This window comes from Lissotriton vulgaris, chromosome 9 (assembly GCF_964263255.1).
Source record: "Lissotriton vulgaris chromosome 9, aLisVul1.2, whole genome shotgun sequence".
Taxonomy (NCBI): Eukaryota; Metazoa; Chordata; class Amphibia; order Caudata; family Salamandridae; genus Lissotriton; species Lissotriton vulgaris.
This window is the reverse complement of record NC_141697.1, coordinates 287,693,909-287,714,869: the sequence shown is the minus strand read 5'-3', so window position 1 is coordinate 287,714,869 and position 20,961 is coordinate 287,693,909. Positions and strand designations below refer to the sequence as shown.

Here is a 20,961-nt window from a genome sequence, read left to right as displayed (position 1 = left end):
CTGGTTAACCTGGAAAAAAAAAACTATTTCTATTGCTTGAATAGCTAATTCTTTTGTTGTTTTTCTTCTTTAGATCCATAGGAGTAAAAACAAGTGGAAATTTCACCTAAAGGATGGCATCATGAACCTTAATGGAAGAGATTATGTATTTTCCAAAGCAGTTGGAGACGCAGAATGGTGAAATTGTTTTAAAAACATGTTGACAAAGTCACAACACAAACTCGAACAGGAAGAAAGCAGTATGGGGTCTCTAATGCACATCTCTGCCAATGCGAGGTGTTTTTTTACAACTATAAAAAACTGAAGACACCCCTGTGTTCGGCATCAAAAGCTTGGAATTGTTCTACAAACACTAGTGCTGAACTGACAAGCCACAATGAAGAGAGCATCTAGTGTTAATTTGGATGACTAGTTTTTTGTGTTCAGTCTCCTCACAGATGCTGATTACAGCACCTAAATTAAAGAATATGCTTCTCGCTGCCACCATAGCCACCTTTGGCATATGGTAAACTTTACAACTCAAATTGTGGAGTCTGGTCTACTATCTTCATAGCAACTATCTTTGCTTCTGTATGCATCTTTTTTGCCCCATTTGCTCTTTTTTACGCAGCAATGATGTCTTTTTTTAATATTCATTCTTTTTACTGGAGGGACACTATTTGAACATTGAGTTGTTTAATATTTTTTAAATGAGATTTATAATATATTGTAGGCTGCTGAGTTTTTCATGTTCTTTGGAGGGAGGGGTTGAAGGGATAGGCATATTGAGGAAAGTAATCTGAGTGATTAAGTCACTTGGTTGTTGACAAGACAACTCGCTGTTTAAATACTAAACCAACAAGTTTGTCCTTATTCAATGGAGGTTTAGTGACTTTATAATTTAAAGTGGTTCGTGTTGAACTTGTCACTGCCCTGGTAGGTATCGCGTGAAATAATGGTGCCATGTGTTTGATACATTAAACCTTTTAAAGGTTGAGGTTGGAGTAGGTAGTGAGGATGGGGTGGCTAAAATACTTTTTACTACCCAGAGGACCGCCAAGAAGGTGTGGGCTTGTATGGAGGGGTTATCTGGCCAATGCAAGTCTTGCATGTTTCATAATCCAGTATTTTTAATTTGTGTGGTGTCTTAACAGATTGGACTCTCTAATATTTGATGAAAAAAAGTATGTTCTTACAATATCCATGCCATACATTTTATTGCAGCAGGCAAACCATCTTAGTTAAAGCCTTCCAGATTGCACATTTTAGAATAAAAAAAGGGACCCGCCTATTTGATCTATAGAGATGCCTTTTTTGAGACTGGAGTGACTGTAATTTTAGCATTTTAATTATGCCAAAATGTTTGCTTTGTTTTCCGCAAATGTCCATATCTTTTATTTCGGTCCACGAAATTAAAGGCTATGGCTAGACTTGAGCTGCTAATGTGCTGCTGCCTGGCAGTGAGACTTTCAATCCTCCGACTCTCCTTTGCTTATTTTCCTTTCCATAGAAATAATTTGGCTCTATGGTATTTCTGGCTTAAACTCGAACTGGCAGCAGTGGCAGGTTCCAGGAACTCTGAGCAGGGGAACATATTTTGCATACGCTATGGGTCAGATGCAGAATACAAATCCAAAAGTCTATAAAATTAACTTTGCTTTACATGTAACAGGAAAATTGATATTTACAAACATGCTCCTGTAGCTACATCATAAATGATTTGAGGAATATTCCCCCTCCTAGTGGAAAGCAATGTCCGCACACTTGAGAGTATATAACATTACCTAAAGTGTTGCTTGCTGTAGGAGACAAAACAATTTACAGCACCTGTAAATGTTCACTTTTGTTTTTCACTATTCCCTCTTTGAGCTTTTTAACATACTGAATGGATTCTAGTAAGTTTAGATGTACTCTTTTTTTTTTTCTTCTTTTCTTTCAGCTGTAAGCACATTTGCTTACCACGCATCCTGTTCATGCTTTTCTACTGCTCACATCTGTGTTCTGTATTGTTTTGGACTGTAACTGTCACGAAAACCGGTTACGTGGATTTGTTCTTTTAAGTGTACTTACTGTCTTTCAAATTATTTTATCCTTATGTCCTCATTAGAAACAACTGAGGTAAATCTATACTAATAACGGATGGACCCAGAGGTTTATTTGAAAGACAAGTGATAAATGGGTAACTGAAGAAGTTCTGCAAGCACCTAACACTTGATCTAATTATCAAAAGGACATAATAATGACTTTGCATTTGAAATTGGAATTTCCTCCCTCATGGCCTGCTTCCCTAAAAAATCCAACACATACATGTTAGATAGTGTGCTTCATAATGTAAAGTATTAAACATTTCAGTTAACAATGAAAGTCACTCGCTCATGAAAAATTAATAACAAGGCAAATAATTTCATCGAACCTGCTAGAAATGTGCAGTCTGTCCAGTCAGTGGTGTGCTGTTACGCATCTGGCCATCCTACTCTGTCATCTAATAGCAAATGCAAATTTTAAAGATTTTGTTCTCCAAGAGATTACCTTGAGCCTTCATAAAACAACTCTGCACAAGTTTTTACAGCATTGTTAATTAGCCCTTTTAACAGTTTCCACAAAAATGTTGAGTCTCCATTGATGGATACTGAAAAGCTCTGCACATTTTTGTCAATAACATCTGCTTACCTAGTTGGTTTGCAATTACATAATTTGTTAGATTGTATTTGCTGCTAATGTGCTTTCCATTCTTAGATCATCAATATTTGAATTACTTTACCCGCATTAAACTTCTCAGTAGTTCTGGTCTTCAAACAGTTTGGAATCTCTTTAAATGTCATTTTGTCATGTGGGATCTTTATTGCATTGAAAGCTCACTTTGAAAGTAAGACAGTTTAGTATAATTTCACTGTGGATGGCCTCGGCACTCGTATGACACAAGTACAGCTTTTAAAAAATATTTTTCTGAATGTTGCTTGCTGCTTCAGCCAAATACTTATTTTGCTTGAATACTGTTTGCACAAGGCACTGAATTTTTGGAAGTTTTCTGTTATTTGTATATATTTTTTAAATAAAAAAAGCTTACAGCTAAAGAACTTTGACTGCATCTGCCCTGTAATCCCCAAGCACATTACCTCGGCCTGGCATTAAAAGGTACACCTATGCCCTTTTAATTTTTATACACAGGCTCTCTTGTGCAAAGAAATAATGTGAACGGTTGAATGAGAGAACAAACAGTTGATCCATCAAATTTCACTACAGTTCATGGCAATCTGTTAACGGAGTAGGCTAACCAGATCTGGGTTTTAGATTACTTAAACAGTTGCGTTATTCCCGAGCTCAGTCTCTTGCACAAGAGATTTACAACTGTACCAAGATACGAAACAAAAAGAACCCAACACCATTAGTAGTATACCAAGTGGTCCATATTTTTAATCGGACAATAATGTGGTTTTTTTTTCAGTTTACAATTTTGCTACTCCCAGCTAATTTTAAATTGCAGCCTTGTCTAGTGAGGTCTACTGCACATTCATCACCTTTAGTTACCTTCAAGCTGATCACCATGGTGAAGCTACCCTCTAGGTAAATGTCTCTTCAAGATCTATATGGGACATGAATTAAAATGTCTTGTAGAATTAATTTTATCAGGCATTTGTGTTTCTATTTCCTATAAAAGTAGCTTGTGTACTCTCACAATCATTCTTGAGCTAATTCCTGTTTGTATAGTTTTATGAAGGCAGATTTGAATGTGGTAGGTTTAATTCTTGTAGTTTGTTTTGCAGTTAAAACCTTTTAATTGCCTCTCTCCTAAACTTGTTGGAATGAGGCCATATTAAGCAGCAGTAGAAATTTCCCTTCTCCTTGAAACCTGTTACATATTTTGTTCGTTTACTGAAATTCAGTTAATTTTATTCATAATTTTCATGAATCCTGAGAAAATTATGGTTCAGTAGTGATGTACTGAATCTTGCCTATGAGCTTAAGGACAGTCAAACAAATCTGATCTTTTTATTTTTGTAAATTATATTTTTTTTACATAGACGAGTCTAAATATTCCCATTGTGTAGGCCCTGCTGCTTGAAAAAGGGCATCAGATTACTGTACTTAGGACTTTTAACATCGTACTCAATTGCGTGGCTGGTCTGCAGGATTTTCTGCTTTAACATTTGCTTAATTCAAGTTTACGGTGCTTTACTGTAGTTCACAATTTTCATTACTGTTCATCGGTTTGTGCTTTTTGTCTGACTTGACCCTTTATTTCTCGCTTAAGATTTGATGTAATCCATGTATTTATTTGCATTTTACTATTTTTTGAAATAACATGATTATTGGTTCCTACTGCTTTCTTCATTTTTCATCTCGTCCTTTCACTGATATATATATATATATATTTTTTTTTTCTTGACTATAAAAATAATGTAATTCATTTTCACACTTGTGATACTACCAAAATGTTATCTACCTAGCACTGAATCAGCAGACAAGATAATTGTAACTTAAGGGTCTTGTCAAAGACTGAGAAAGGCATGTGATTATGAATAATTTATTGTATAAAGGTATTCTAAAAATGTTTTACACCTGAAAAAACTGTAGGCCTCTTTTATTAGCCAGGGCTACATTGACTAGAGATTAGACCTAAAACTAAAAGACTCCTCATAAGCTCACCTAAAATCTTCACTCCTCAGTTTCAACATGTACTGCAGCTGTAGTGTGCAAGCTCTGTTTTATCAGTCTACCATCTTATTCGTGCAAAAGCTCATGCTTCCTTTTGTGCAAAAGCAAGGCAGTGAACATTGGAGTCAATGTTGGGTTTTTGATGACATCCGAGCATAATTTAAATTAGCTACCCCTTTTAATGTTGTCTTAACAGCTTGCAGTGTTTGTGAAACACCACCTGCCAAATTTGGATATTCTCAATGTTACTCTAACAATATTGTCAACTGTTAAATGATTTTAGGTGAGGATCTGTGTTTGCGTTTTACAGCAATTGCCTCTACTATGCATAGTGCTTTAGGTGGTGAGGACAAAGTGTTCATTTTCTTTGAATTCACCTTTTACTTAACGTGCCTTTTGCTGCATTTTGTCTTTTAAGTGCTCAGCAAAATATAATTTACAGCAATTCAATTTATGTGAAAACTGAAATTGTAGTGTACTCCTACATACGGATATCTGGTTGCTGGCCCGATACCATGGTTACAGTGTTTTAGATTATGAAGTTTTGCTGTATTCTGTGAGCATGCCTTCTCAATTCCTCTGTATATTGCTGGCTTGATTTTTCAACTTTCCCCATTTCTATTACATTTGATCTTAACATAACTTTTCTATAGACTTTCACTATTTCGTATATGTCTCTGGAATGAGGAAAATGTTTAGAATCTGATAAATACAAAAAATCTAATGTTTTAAAGTTGCCTTTTATGACCATTTTTATTCCTTTTATTGAAGTTATGTTCATAAAAATGTTGGCTATCTGCATATTCTCAAAATGTCCATCTTGTTCAGTGTAAACAAGGCTCAAAAACATAAACCCTATTAGAAGTCCTGGGACCCCAATAATCCCTTGTTACTAACTCAATCCATCATTTAGGTGTTCCATCCGATTAGCCGAGCTAAGAATGTGAGCTTAGATATTGTTCTGCGAAACAATCAAGGTGTGCCTACCTCCTCTGCTGTGTGGCAGCTGAGTGAGGATTTAAGGCCTCTTTATCAATCTGTTAATTCTTCGTATGAAATCTTACACCAGAGCATTGATGTCTCAAATGTGTAGGGTTTTGCACAAGCTTTAAACGTAAGATTTATTGATGACACGTGCTACAAAATATTTAATGTAGTCCCTCTGCAACAATTACTCAAGCTTGCCATTGCTGCTTTTGGCAATCGGCAGATCACACACTGTGATCCTCCTCTGCTTTCATAGAAGTTTCGAAAGAGATACTAAAGTTCTTTAACAGAAGTGTATGACCAAACAGAATTCAGAACATTTAATGCGCCATGTTCTTGCCCCTTACATCATATTCCTTTTCATAGGGAGAAGATTTTAGGGCACATTGCTCCTAACTAAGAAATGGAAAATAGACTTTTTACTCTATACTCTTGCCAGCGTCCTATGTTCTTGCATTTAAAAAACGGTTCATCTTGTCAACTGTTCGGTTTTACTAGTTTTAGAAGCGTTTTTATATTTTACTAGAAGAGATCTCATTGGTAAACCAAATATATACTAGCAGTTTTGTTCCTAGTTGTAGGAATCTATTAGGATGACTTTTCTCTTCAGCGAGTGCATTTTATCTGTAGCTCGCATTTATTGCTACAAGGGCAAAAAACAAATAATTTCTAGACTCATTTCTTTAACTGTGTTAATATTTAACTTTACAGGGGACCCCATTTTCGTTTACTGTGATAAATGAGCAGATCATCTGGTTAACTGGTGTGTATATTTTTTTTAAATACTACTAGAGTTTTTCATCACAGGGGAATGAAAAGGATTGAAGGGATGTGCACTGGAATCAATCTGGCAAAGTCTGGAATGGCTCGTTTCCCAATAGAAAATCATGATTTCTGTTTTATTTAGTGTTAAATGTCTAGATTGCTGCAAATTTCTCCACCACCATCCACTTTTCAAGTAATAGAAATTGCCATTTTTAAGCATTGGCCACCTTTTGGAATGAATGTTTCAAATTCCAAAGACCGTTCATTTTGTGAGATCATTTTGTTTAGTTACATGTGCCACCCCAGTGCCCCCTTAAGTCTTCTATTGCTCTTTTGTGAATCAGGGTATTAGATCACAAATTTGTGGGTGACTCTGGGGAATGCAAGATTACATAGTTTTTCCTGGTCTAAACCTTTGTCAACTGCTGTTGTACATACTATGTTCTATGTGTGGAGGGATAAATATATTTATTATGTTTGTGAAATGTATCTGTACAATTGCAGATCAAGGTTTCTCTTCCTTGACCAACAGGATATTATGTTTAAAAAGCCACGCTTGGAATGCAATTAGAGAACTTGGTATTTTAATGTACTGAGACATATTTTAAGTTAACATTTTGCCTTTGCAAAAACTTTAATTAAAGATGTTATTTAAAAAAAAAAGTGTTGCTCATTCTTTTTCATTTTTGCAAACTAAGAATGCACTTCCTAAAGAGCTACATAAGACCACCCGCTTGCTCAGTGCAGTAACTTAAATGCAGGACCCACAATATTCCCAGGTAAAGGCTGGGAAATTCTCAGATTATCAAGCATTGGCAAAGCCAATATATCTCACCTTTGGGTCCTTTTGCCCTCGCCAATGGATTTAATCCACAGTATGCTTGATGCTGTGCAACATAAAAGAATTGAAAAAGAAAAAACTTTTTTTCAGCAGCGTCATTTTCTAGACACATGCACAACACACAGGAGCACAAAGTAAAGCCCACACGTCATCAAATAACCAGCACAACGCAAATACGTGAAAATTGGTGAAATTTAACCAACAAATATCGTAAAAATATATAAAAAAATAAAAAGTGATTCATTCAGACTGATTCCTAAGTCTTGTACTCACACTAAGTTTTATTCTTTTTGTGGAGAATTCCAGTATGGTCAAATCCATGTACCAGCATACACTGCTAAACCACACATTTCCACCATCACCTACAAACAATACACAACTCTATCCAATACCATGAACCAATCCACTCATCACTAATACAACCCCCATTCCACACCATACTTGACTACATCCATTCCAGACACTCACTCCCTGCTCTAATTACTATTCACTAACAAACCATTTGCCGCCTTCCATCATTTGTCCAACCAACACCCTCCTCTTCCTTCTACCATAATAACACACACTGCCCAGCATCTCACATTTTAAATCTTGCAACAGACCAGTCTAAGACAAACACTCTTACCTAATCTTAAAAACATTACCACCCCCTCTACCATAAAACTTCCACTCGAAACAATAAGATACAAATTAATCCATCTCCTGAAACAAATACACCAGCACCTCTTTTCACTACTCCTCAAAAACAAAACATAACATGCACACTAGCACAACAAAATCTCAAGCACAACAGCTCATAATACTTACTGTCACAAAATACAAACATGCACCCACCTTTCAAACTACACAAAGGAACAAACTCCAATGCAAAACTTTCTCTCTTCACCATACCTAACACATATACAGCAACACAGCAGCTTTCTTCCAACCGCTTCTCATCCATTGGACAATTTAGAACCTTACTACATGACACACATGCTGCACCGCCACCTCTGCCTACTACACCTTCAGCCCTAAACGCACTCACCCAATATAAGCAACGTACCACACCGCACAACTTCACTTCTCCATGTCTACTGCGCAACAATGTTACACCACGAAAACAACATACCGTACCAACTCACTCTCAAACACCGTCTCCTCCACCTTCACACCCAGACCTATCAAAATGCCTTCTTAGCCTGCTGGACAAGGACCACATTACAGAACAGCTACATGATTGCTATCCTGATGCAGCTAAAACCAGCACTAAAAACACAACTGCTACATACCCACACAATACTGATCACTCTTCTACAAAACATAGTCTCACTATCACCAAAGCACATTCTCTAAACTGTCTACTAATAAATTCTCGATAGCTCTCTAAAAACAAACATCACATCTACGACCTTCTCATCAATGCAAAGCCAGGCATACTATTCATAACTGAATCTTTGTTTGGAGATGATATGGCTCAGGTCCTGCATTTTTTATTTTTTTTGCATATTTATATAGCGCAAACTTGATCTGAAGGTATTGGAGCGCTTTACATGAGCATCGTACTTTCATTACACATTCAGGCACGGGGATATTAAGTGATTTGCCCAGAATCACAGGATGTGGATGCGACCCTGAGGTTCGAACCCTGGTCTCAAGCACCAAAGTAGTCAGTCTAACTGACGGACCAAATCCTTCCCCCTAAGCCATTCCTCTAGGCCAGAGGTCTTCAAACTTTTGTCAGCTGAGGCTCCCCATCTAAACCTCTTTACACGTTGCCCCTGCCACCACCTGACAGAAAAGTTCTGGAAGCTGGTACTTTGCATCATTGATGGCCATTCCCTCCTGCACAGCCCAGGTCTTATAGGGCAAATAATATTAAAGTAAGAGTGTTTAGTAAACTGAAGTTTTCGTAGTGCTTGTGCTTAATATAACATTCTAATGAAAAGTCTCCAACAAAAAAAATAGCTCACAAAATGACACTGGTGTATTATTTTTCACATAAAACACAATTTAGGATAGATTAGCAAAACCACTCCCAAAACACAGGTGAGGGGTGTGCCTGTTTATCTCCACAGAAACATTCAATATGTTGATGGATTCTTGCTTCTGCCATCCTTTAGGTTGTGCTCCACTTCCAGCCTTGAGCAGTGCTTTGAAACGGGGGTGCTCACAACATTTTGTTATACATATATTTTTTGCGGGTTTATATAGAGCGAACATGACCCAAAGTTATTGGAGCGCTTTACAGGAGCCTCTTTAACCTTACACAGGCACACATTAATTTTTTGTAAGCACAGGAAGAATAAGTGATTTGCCCAGAATCACAGGATGTTGAGCAGACACCAAGAATTGGTTCCCAGCTCCACAGTCATCAGCTCTGGCTGTTGCGCCAGAGCCTTGCCCCTAGACAAGATATCAGGAAAAGGGATTCCACAAAACATGCTTTCTGACACAATTGAATCATCGTGATTATTTGGAGTATGGCAAGGTATTTGCAAGCCAGTTTATTCTCTAGCAGCATCAAGAGTCAAGCCAGTTTATTCTCTAGCAGCATCAAGAGTCAATTTGTTAGCATAGTTGGCTTATAAAGATCACCTTCCAAAGCTTCAGAAATGGCTGCACAAGAAAGAATTTAAATTTGGTCTACGAAAGAAGTGAGGAGAGATGGTAGGCATACTTCACAGTATTTGTTATATTAGGTTTGTGGACTCGGCTCTAGGGATTGGAACATGTTAAATAAGCACCAGCAACTTTAATCCAGGTGAAATACATTTTTCGTATGTCACTGGTAAATTAAGTGATTTTGCTCAGGATCACATGATGATGAGCTGATACCAGGACTCGGGCCCAAGAACCAAAGTCAGCACTTATGGCAACTGTAAAGTAAATCTGATTTTAAATACCAAAAATAATAATAAATGTGTTAGTAGTTATATTAGCAAGACTGGATTTACTGTTTCTAAAAATGTAATATATTTAAGCACTACAATCTGAAACCTAGAAGAAGGAATACAGTGGCACATACAAACAGCAGCTTTTAAGAAGGGCCAGAGTGGCACACAGAGCCGGGAACATAAAAGAAGTAGAATAAAGGGGGATAGCACGAGCGATATAGATGGGCAGCATTGACACATTTTACCACCAACATTGAGGAAAGACCATGGCACATACTGCCAGTGACATAGAAGAAGCACTATAATGCCACAAATAGACTTTGGGGTATGCTCACTATGAAACAAAGTCTGACAATTCAGTTTGAGGAATTAAGTGGGAGGCTAAGAGAAGTAATGAAACAGCTGATCAAGAAGTGGGTGAACGCTAGTTGTCTGATATTTTTTGTGTGCCTTTTCCACACCAAAAAACATTCTTTTAAAAGAACATGACCAATAATATTAATAATTTACATATTTAATATTTGCTCATGATGCAAAACATGTTGCACTTCTAGAGGAAAGCCTTATTTCCTGGAAACGTCTCTTTGCACTATTTATTTGAAGATCGGAGTACATAGTGGGAGGGCTGTGGAAATCAAGCCAGGCAGGCACAGCCTAGGTGTATCTGAGATAAGATTCCAGACACTGCCCAGCCAAGCCGCCTGCAGCTAGAGCGGAGACACACGATGGCGGGGGCCGAAGCCCTTTCATACTAATGTGCCTGGAAGCAACAAAAGAAGTGAAGTGGTGGGGTGGAAGTGTGCCCCACCCCGGGGCCGTGCACCCAACAGTTTGAAGACCAATGCTATCAAACGATCACCCAAATTTGTATAGGCAAAAAAGGAGGGGTTCTAGCTGTTGTGTTCAGGCAAACGTTACATATCACTAAAGTTGTCAAGATCTCCATAAGGAATTGAGGCTCTTCTCACAGGATGCAATCCTACACCATCTTCCACCTGTAACTTCCTGCTCCTTTACTGACCTCCACCTAACAAAGTGACATTCCCAGACACACTTCTAGACAGTTTCAAACCTGATAACAATACACTCCAGCCTATACGTTCTGGGTGACCGCAACATTTGGTTTGACAAGCCCAATATGACCCATCCAAAAACAATCACTGACCTCAATGCACTGAACCTGCGTCAGATTGTCCACAGACCCACACACATCGCTGGACAGATCATAGATGTAATTTTTACTAATACCGAACTAGTTACCTTTCAAACTAACTAGTCACATGGTCAGACCACCATTTGCTCGCTTCTCAACATAAAGCAACACTAAGCAACTCACCTAAAACTGCCTTACATGCATCCACCTATTGACCGTTGACAAACTCAATTTTGCACACTTAGAAACACAACTAACCTTCAGTACAGAACTGGAAACAAAAAATTCTGTTCAAAGACTGATTAGCTACAGGAAGCTTTTGACATCCTGATACCACTCAAGACCACACAAAAGAAAAAAAGTGTCTTGGAGAAATAATGAGATAAATGACCTAAAACAACAAATTAGAAAGCTTCCAACATAACTGACTCAAAACAAATGCCAACCAAGACAAGCTTCACCTACAGAAAATTAACAGATTATACAAGTCGGCTATTAAAAAAGCAAAGAAAAGGTACTATTCAGACACAATTCAAAATGCTAAATGTGCAAATAAAGAATTCTATCAAATACTCAATGAATTTCATAAAACCAAATTGCGTTGAAGGAACTCCTCCTGTTACCCAAGATTTCACAGACAAACGTTGGACTCTTACTTAAAACAGAGACACAGCACCAGCGCTAACCCTTTTACAAAACAACAACCCAAGAATACTCTAACCCAGCCTCTGTTCTCTCCCACACATTTTACACAATCAATTTATGGACCTGGTCAAAGCAAGCAGGCCTGCTGGCAGCCCTTCTGACCTGTGTCCACCGCAAACTTTCAAGGCAATTCTTTTAACAACCTCTGCTGCCACTCCTGTATGAAAAACCTCAACAATTCCTTTACTTCTGGAATATTTCCAAAAGAACTAAAAAAGTCATACATATGCCCTTTACTTAAGAAAACAAACTTGGGCCCTGTGAACCCTGACAACTACAGACCCATTACAAATGGACCTTTTCTGGGCAAACTGATAGAAGGAGCAGCGTTCGCCCAGATGTCATAATTCGTTGAAGAGAATGCCATACTTTTATACTTCAAAACAGGATTCTGTCCAGGAAGAGGCACAGAATCTGCCCTCCTTGCCATCTGGGGTGACCTGAAGAACACAGTAGACCGCAACGGGGTTGCTGCACTACTCCTCTTGGACCTCTCGGCTGCCTTTGACACAGTTGACCATGACACTCTGAAACAAGGAAACTGAAGCTGGCATAGAGGGTACTGCTCTAGAATTGATCACGTCCTACCTTAGAAACAGAACTAATGTCATCCATACCCCCAACTTTCTTGTCCAAACCATACTCTACAAAAGCAGGGGTCCCTCATGGCTCTATCCTCAACATTCACATGAAGTAATTGCCGGCACTGATCAATCAATTTCACCTCACTTGCCATAACTATGTAGATGACACACAAATACTCCTTCAACTAGAGTTCCCTAAAGACATTGGAAACGCTCCAATTTTCAGTTATCTTAGAACCGTGGTTCAGTGGATTACTTAGAGCCATCTCAAATTGAATGTCTCCAAAACGGAAATACTCGCTTGTGGCGATTGGAAACCTTAACCTGCTTGCGGCCTATCCTGATGAAATGGGATCAAGCTTTGTCACTATAAAAACGCTGTGATGAATATTCCCCCATTTGGGATTTCCACACCAGGTTCAAGCTACCATCTCCCTTGTTCTGTCCAAACACGATTACGCCAATAGCCTCTACTACAGATCACCTTTAACAACCATGAAAAGACTACAACGGATTCAGAACTCTGCTGCCAGACTACTCTTGCATATCAAACCGCGAGACAACATCTGACCTGCCTTGAAAACCCTGCATTAGTTACCGGTTGGCAGTAGATCCACTTTCAAACTGCTTTGTATTACCCACAAAGCAATACGTGGAATGGGTCCGCTCTTAATCAGAAAAAAAATCAACAAACACATTCAACAAAGGAACCACCGCTCTAAAGTAGCACCTCAACTCAAAATCCCAAGATGCAAGAAAAAAAGCATGGGTGGCACATCTTTCTCTGTTCAAGCAGCCAAACTATGGAACACTTTACCCCCAAAATAAGATCCATGGACAACCATATTATCTTCAGAAAACTACTCCAGAATTGGCTCCTCCCCACATAAGCACCATACGCAAACAGAAATGTACGACATATCCCTCTGTATATAAGCATTTTTTTAACTATAGATATGTACCTTTCTTTGTGTATTGCTTTGTATAAACATGCAAAATAATTGTTAAAAAAATTAATACAAATAAATGGTTTAAGTACAATAACACTTGAAAACCAGAGTTTATCTAATGCATCTTTTTACTTCCTTTAAGCAGCTATATACCTTCCATGTACTTGGATCTATATATTTAATACTTATCTCCCAAAATAGGATATCCAATGCACTCCCATATTTCTCACCCTATACCTCTATCAATAGCTTTAATCTACATATACCTACATCCTTTATGCATCTTTATACTTTCCATGTACTTATGGGTCCATATATGCATCACTTTCTTCCATTTCAACATATCCAATGCACTATCCTATTTCTCATCCTAAATCTCTATCAAGATATCCTCTACATCCACTGTTATTTATCCCAAACCCCATACCACTACTATGATTTCCAAAATAACTTTCTGGACTCTCCCATAATCTACCTCTCCTTGCATCATCTGACACCTCTTTTACCATACCGATCTCCCAAAACAAGCCTTTCTAAATTCTTCCCCCTGACTCTTCCCCTCCTCATCCCCTTTTAATCATTCCAAAGCCTCTTCCTACTTCTTTGACCTCCCCCCCCAAAAAATATATACAAATAATACTTTCACTATACTAATTAACCACTAATCCTTTATGGGTTCCAGAGTAGCGCACTTCTTGCCAAAAAAGTGCTTCAACACCTCATCAGAGGTAGGAAGCACTATATATAAATGCTAATCTTTTTCCCGCTTCTATCCATCCACTTCCCTTCACTATCCAAATAACTGAGAAAACATATCCACCACTCAAATTACTTTCATATTTCACGATACTAATTTTCAACACTAATCCTTAATTGGCGAGTAGTACGCTACTCTGGAACCCACAAAGCGCTTCAACACCCCATCCGGCTAACAAGAACTATATAAATGCAAACCTTTTTCCCTATACTCTGCCTCCCCAACACTTTTCAATCCAAATAACTGACTAACATATCCACCAATCTAATTACTTTCATGTTTCACTATACTAATTCAACACTAATCCTTGTGGATTAGGGAGTAGTGTGCTACTAGGCAAAAAACTCTTGAAAACCCCATCAAGGGGGAACCAAGCACTATATAAATGCAAACCTTTTTTTCTACTTTTATCTCCCCGATATCTTTCTCACTCCAAATAATGGACAAATATCCACCACTCAAATTACTTTAATGTTTCACTATACTAATTCACCACTAATCCTTTATGGGTTTCTGGAGTAGCATGATACCTGCCTCCCCCCCAAAAAAAACGCTTCAACACCCCATCAGAGGTAACCAGTGGTAGATAAATAAACAAACTTTTTTTCCCTCTAAATCGAAATTGACTACCCTACTCACTACTTAAATCACTTTCATATTTCATTATACTAATTCAACACTAATCCTTTATAGGTTCCGGAGTAGCGTGCAACTGGACGAGAAGGCGCTTTGCTGTCTCGTCAGGGGTTGTAAGCATTATATAAATGCACTTACAATAAAATATTAGACTGACAGTAGCTACTTAGTTGTTATAGATAGGGTTACCAGAGATGTGGATTTCTTGTATTTTTGTCCCTTAATTGCTGTGCACCAGTTTGATGGATCTCTGCAAAAGTTTGCAGACCTGTTGCACAAGTTACATTGTCAGAGGATTGAAAGTTTTGTGGCATTTAGTCAATGGGGTGCAAAGAAAAAGGGAGTCCAAAAACTTGATTATAGAAATTAACCAAATGTATTATAAAGGAACACAGACAACCCTGCTAATTACAGGGCCATTAGCCTATTCGATAAGGCACATAAATCTTTTAGCATGCAGATCTTTGAAAGGGTACAAACTTGGATGTAGGAGAATAAAATGTCATACTTTTATGCAGATTTCAGGTCACGTATAAAGTACCATCGACCAAGTGTCCTGTGTTATTCTAATACAATGGAAAAGGGTCGTACTGAAGAAGGGGCTGTTATATGAAGCATTTGTTGATCTGCAAGCAGCATTTGACCTGATTAGGTAGAAAGGGAGAAACGACCGAGCGTTAACATATTAAAATGGGCATTTTTTCAGGATTGCGTGTTCGCTCCGACCCTATTTACACTGTATATCAATAGCTTATTAACAAATTCTGATTGTAGTGGCAACCCCCCTCTAAATAATTTATACCTTCTCTTCGCTGATGAAATGTTATTCATATCAAAAACTGTGGACTATCAGAACCGTATAAATCGATTCTCAATTTTGTGCAAAGAGTACAACTTAGAAGTCAATACAGCCAAAACTAAGTTCATGACCTTTCTTTCACACAGGGTTTTCAGAGGGAAATTGAAGTTAGGCAATCCCACTTAGAGCAGATGAAGAATGTTGACTATCTGGGAGTGAGAATTATCAGCCCATTATTTTGTGTCCCACAAATAATGAAAAGCCAGTGGGCGTTGCAACATGCTGGGTCCACGATCGTAAAAAAGCTGAATCAGGCCAACATCCAACCGATTAAACCTGCACTAGAAATGTATAGAGCTGGAGGGATTGATGCGGCCCCTATGCAGTGCAGAGCTATGGAAGTGTGAAACCCCCATAGCCCAACTAAAGCGAAGATACTGGAGGTACATTGAAGAGAGCTAGTTGACTAAATATCCCATTGGTTCTCTAACTTACATGATACCGAAATTTCAAATATAACATGGTAATCAAGATTAACCACTTCAAGTGAGATCCATCTTAAAATTCAGTAATGGCATTCTGCCTTTAAATATTTTCAGAAGCAGGTGGCAAGAGTATTCAGTTATTTTCACCTGAGGTATTGGTAAATCAAACCCAATCAGACTAGCATGTTTTATATTTATTTGCCCCACGTACTGAAATCTGAGAAACGTCTTCATTATCTCAGTTTACCATACTCTGTCCATAAACCACCTAAAGGAGGCAGTTTGGATACTTGGATCAGAAACTACAGAATGGGTGGTTTACTCAGTATCTAGATACCTATTGTATGCATGGCTCAGTTGTTGCAAAATAATACAAATATGACCCGTTGAAAGTGAAACTAAACCTCTAGGGGGATTCTATCTCATTGTACAATATGATATGAAATGATAATGTGTTTTATCTTTTACTTGTTATACTCTATGTAACTACATTTCATATATTTGTGATTATGCTCTTAATGGGGATTAGTCCCGAAATATAAATAAATAATTATATATATACTAGCAGCCCATCCCGACCTTGTACTGGAGCAATCAGGCTTCAGGGTCCCCGCCCGCCCCGATGTTGTCCGTGGGTCCCCCGGAGTAGCAGCCCGTCCCGACCTTGGCTTCAGGGCCCCCGCCCGCCCCGACATTGTCCGTGGGACCCCCGGAGCCTTTCTTCATCCGCCGCACCTCCCCGCAATCCTGAGTTCATCGGTCGGCTGCTCCTCGCCGCTCCTCCCTGCTCATCTCCGCCTGTCCGCCGCTCCCCTCCGCTCCTCCCAGCCTGTCTGCCTTTCCTCCCCGCGTTCATGTCCGCCGCTCCTCCTCGCGCTCCTGGACGCCGCTCCTCCATGCGCTCCTGATGTCAGCACGCATGTTGTGGCCGGCGCTACTTCCATGGTACTACTTTTTTTTTTCTCGTAAATTTTTTAAATAACTTATATTTTTTAAATTTATATAGCCTATGTCCATCTGCACACCCTGACAATTTCAACGATGTATCGGGTGTGTGGATTGGCGGTGTGGTTCCCGTGTTTACCCGCCTCGAAGGTTCTAAGTTCTTCCTTTATAATAGTAGTATAGATATATACATACATACATACATACATAACAATTCGAACACATTTTAACCTACATACGTTTTCTTTGCATGCTCTCTGGCTCACAAAATAAAACTGTCCAACAAGCCAAGCAAAAACCATCTACCTTATGTTGCGCTCTACAACAAAAGGATAAAGTAGCCTAGCAGTGAACTACACAAACTACTATATGGAGAATATAATATTTGGCCATTAGGGAATAAAATATAAATGTTTACAACCACACTGCTAGGCTTTCATTCACTTTGGGCTTCATATGTAGTACAATCCTACTAAAAGTAGCAAGGAAGCCCTAAAATTCATCAAGAGTGCATACATGAAGTTTCAGGATTACTACGTGAACACCTACAATACACATTTATGTCCACTTATTATGTGAACCACTAAATAAATACAATATATTAAAGCAAAGAAATCACATTAAATCGGATTGCCTCTGTAATTACAGTTCGTATTCCCAAAGATAGGAATTCCTCTGATCTTAGCTTCCTAATAACTTTCCACCTGGTTGACGACTCACCACAACACTTTTCAGACCTATAGCATTTTCTACATTTTGAGATGATGTAAATGTTTGTGGTGCACCGTTATGGAGAAGCATAGATAGAAGGGGGTCCCAAAATACTTTTTTCCACCAATGAATTTTTCATAGCTAAAATACGGCTGAATGGATTTAAAGGAAATTTGGCAATATTATATATTATGGTGCAGAGATTATGCTTTTTGGGTACTGCAGTTAAGTAAGGTATTGTTTAAGTTATAAAGAATTTAAACTTAGTGATAGGTCACCTCTTGTACTTTCGCTGAATTTCACAAAGGTTTGTGAAACTACTGCAGTACATGACTGTAAAATCTTTGAAAAATATATTTTAAAACTTTGCTACCCACTACCACTTTAATAAACTATGGAGGGAAAGACCAATTACTACCTATATCTAAGGCCCTAACACGAACAAAGCCAAAGTGAAGTAAAAACAATATGGCTGCCTTTTCATTCTCTTAAAACCGCTGTTACCCAATTATCTACTGGCTTGTCTTCATGTACCACATATACTGCAAAGTTAACATGGTATACCATGGTTTAAAATATAACTAAGGTCTACCTGTATTACTTGATAGTGGCACCCTTGCATCATGCAAGGTTTTGCATGGGCAATGCTATACTTAAGACAGATTTACAAAGCAATGCAAGGCCACCATATGCCCTGCATTGATTGGTAGTAAGCTTTATTGTTTAGTTAATTAAAACCATAACAAATCCTTTACAATAAGTATCCAATATTAAAAAAGAAAGTAAAATTAATCAAAGTACAGTTTAAAACAGATTTGAAATAAAATGATGGTTTTATTAAATCTAGGGGTGACAAGTTGCTTTCAAGCGTTGTTCTAAGGCCATCAAAAACTTTATCAGCTAGCAGTATAAAAGAGAAAAGTTAATAATAATAAGAGGCCTCATTAAATCTAAACATGACCAGTTGCTTTCACGCGTTTTTCAAAGGCTATCAAGAACTTTATCAGTTTGCAGTTAATTATAGGTGCTGTTGAGTCCAAACCACCAGTAACAGCAGTCCTACAGGTGCGTAGTCTCTTGACCTGAAAAATGTTCTTTAAAAAGAGCGTGCGCTCCCGGTTCAGGTTCTTGCAATGACATGATATGAATTATGTCTTCTTTTATGGTGCCACAGAGGCGACAGACAACTGTAACGTAGTATTTCCAGGCAGGTTCGTCAGCCAAGGTTGGGTATTTACTGAATCTCAGAGCCATCAGCTTTTTTTTTTTTTTATAAAGACGGAATAGGTTGTGTCCAAGTAGGCAGCGGGGGTAAGTTTTTTGTAACCGTTGATCACAGTCCAGGAATGGTAGCGGTCTGAAAAAATTGCTCTGTCAGTAATCAACGAATGAAATTTGGCCGCCTTATTTAATGCCTGTTTAAAAGAGATGAATGGCAAGTTTTTGTCCCACAAATTAGCAGTGCACGTTTGCTCCAGACCGCAAGTCAAGTATTTGTTAGCTTCTGATTTTTTTTGTAATTCCAGTTCCTGCCATAACAATCTATTAAGATTATTATCAGTAGCATTCATCTTAATTCGGTACCATACCCTGATGCTTGTGTAGAGTCTTCCTAGAGTTTCATTCATGAGGCCAAATTCTAGGCGCATCTGAGCTGGTGAGGCTGAGCTAGGAAGGCGGAGAGCCTTTTTATAAATTTTTGTAATCAGGTTGTTTAGAACGATAGTGGCCTTACCCAGCATAGCTACACTAGCATAAGTGCAAATATTAAAGCTCCAGCTCTTTGCGTCATATCGTTTTTCTGAGCTCTTAGGGTCTGTCGTCGATATAAAATCCTAGATATTTATAACTTGATACCCTTTCCAGGTGATTTCCTTCCAGCATGATATTAAGATGTGCTGATCGTCGATTGGTGATTAACATTGTTTTTGTTTTGGACAGGTTGAGAGCAAGGTAATTCGCGGACAGGAATTCTGATAGTTCTGTTAGTAATCTGGACAAAACAAACAAACTGACTGTCAGTGGTCTGTAGAGTAAGAGGACTATGTGTCTGAAAAAACAGAAAATGTCACTGTGTACAGGAAATTAATCCCATCAGCCCACCCAACTGGCTGAGCATCATCATCTGGGATTGTTGTGGAAACTCGTATGGATACGGAGTATCACTTTGTTGAAATAGTGTGTTAGTCTCCACTTCACCGAGACCACCAGCGATTGATCCAACCATAGAATGACAGGGAGGGATAGAATGGTGTGGGATATTTAGTTGCAGTGAGGAAAATGTGTAAACAAAAAGTGTGTAATTTAAAATTGGCTACTGTGACAGCAAGGAATAATTTTAATAGGGTTCAATCAAGGTGTCAATATTAAAACAAAGTGTATGCCAGTTTGACAAAATAACTGTCAGGGAAAGATGGTATTGTGGTCGACATGTTTCTGCCATTTACTAGGGGTATTCCCTACTGGCATTCATCAGGACCTAATAATACACTACTGCAAAAAAATGAAAACAGTGCAAAACCAAGTATTTACACCAAGATAAATGATACCCGGTATATTGTTGAGCGTGGAAGATCTCCTACGTCTTTGTCCGGTTCAAAATCCTATTGGATTCTTTCCTGCAAGATTTACAAGCAAAAAACAATTGTACTTGTAACAGACACAAAAAAATCCATTTTGTAACCTAATGTTAGATGTCACTCTTACGTCTAACTTCAAGAGATAATTTAATTGATGAAAAACAGCTTAATGTAACTCACCCAAAAATCCTTTGGAGTAAGCCCCACCTCTCCTGGCCACTGCTCAGGAAATGGAGGCCCGCTCTAATCAGTGAAAAAATATAAGTAGCAATTTGATGGTAGTATAGGTTCTAACTCTAGGAGATAACAAAACCCATTTGTTCACTGTATTTACTCAATAGTTTAATAGGTTGGCATTTGATTTCTGAAACACCACAGACGACTTGATTCACTGAGCCCAAACCTAACGCCGACATTGTGTGTTGATATTATTTATAGATTTAGCCAAACTGCCAATTTGAACTCTAATGAAATCCTGATGTATTTAAGAAAGATGGCAGGGTAAGTCTTCAATACAGAACTCTTCAGCAAAATAAGGTTCAGTCTAAGTATT

The 20,961-nt window shown here is 38.3% G+C and overlaps 1 protein-coding gene across 3 annotated transcripts in view; it reads left to right on the top strand.

The window, feature by feature from the left end:
* Positions 1-7,050, top strand: part of GTF2A1 (general transcription factor IIA subunit 1) — a 169,764-nt gene extending 162,714 nt beyond the window's left edge. For 2 of the 3 annotated variants that reach the window (XM_086937593.1, XM_086937592.1), the window contains exon 10: positions 74-4,295. In XM_086937593.1, the coding sequence (XP_086793719.1) occupies positions 74-181 (108 nt within the window). In that variant the 3' untranslated portion in view covers positions 182-4,295. Of the gene's footprint in view, positions 1-73 lie in introns of all 3 variants that reach the window. The other variant, XM_086937594.1, reaches the window with a different exon arrangement.
* The last annotated feature ends 13,911 nt before the right edge of the window (positions 7,051-20,961 follow it).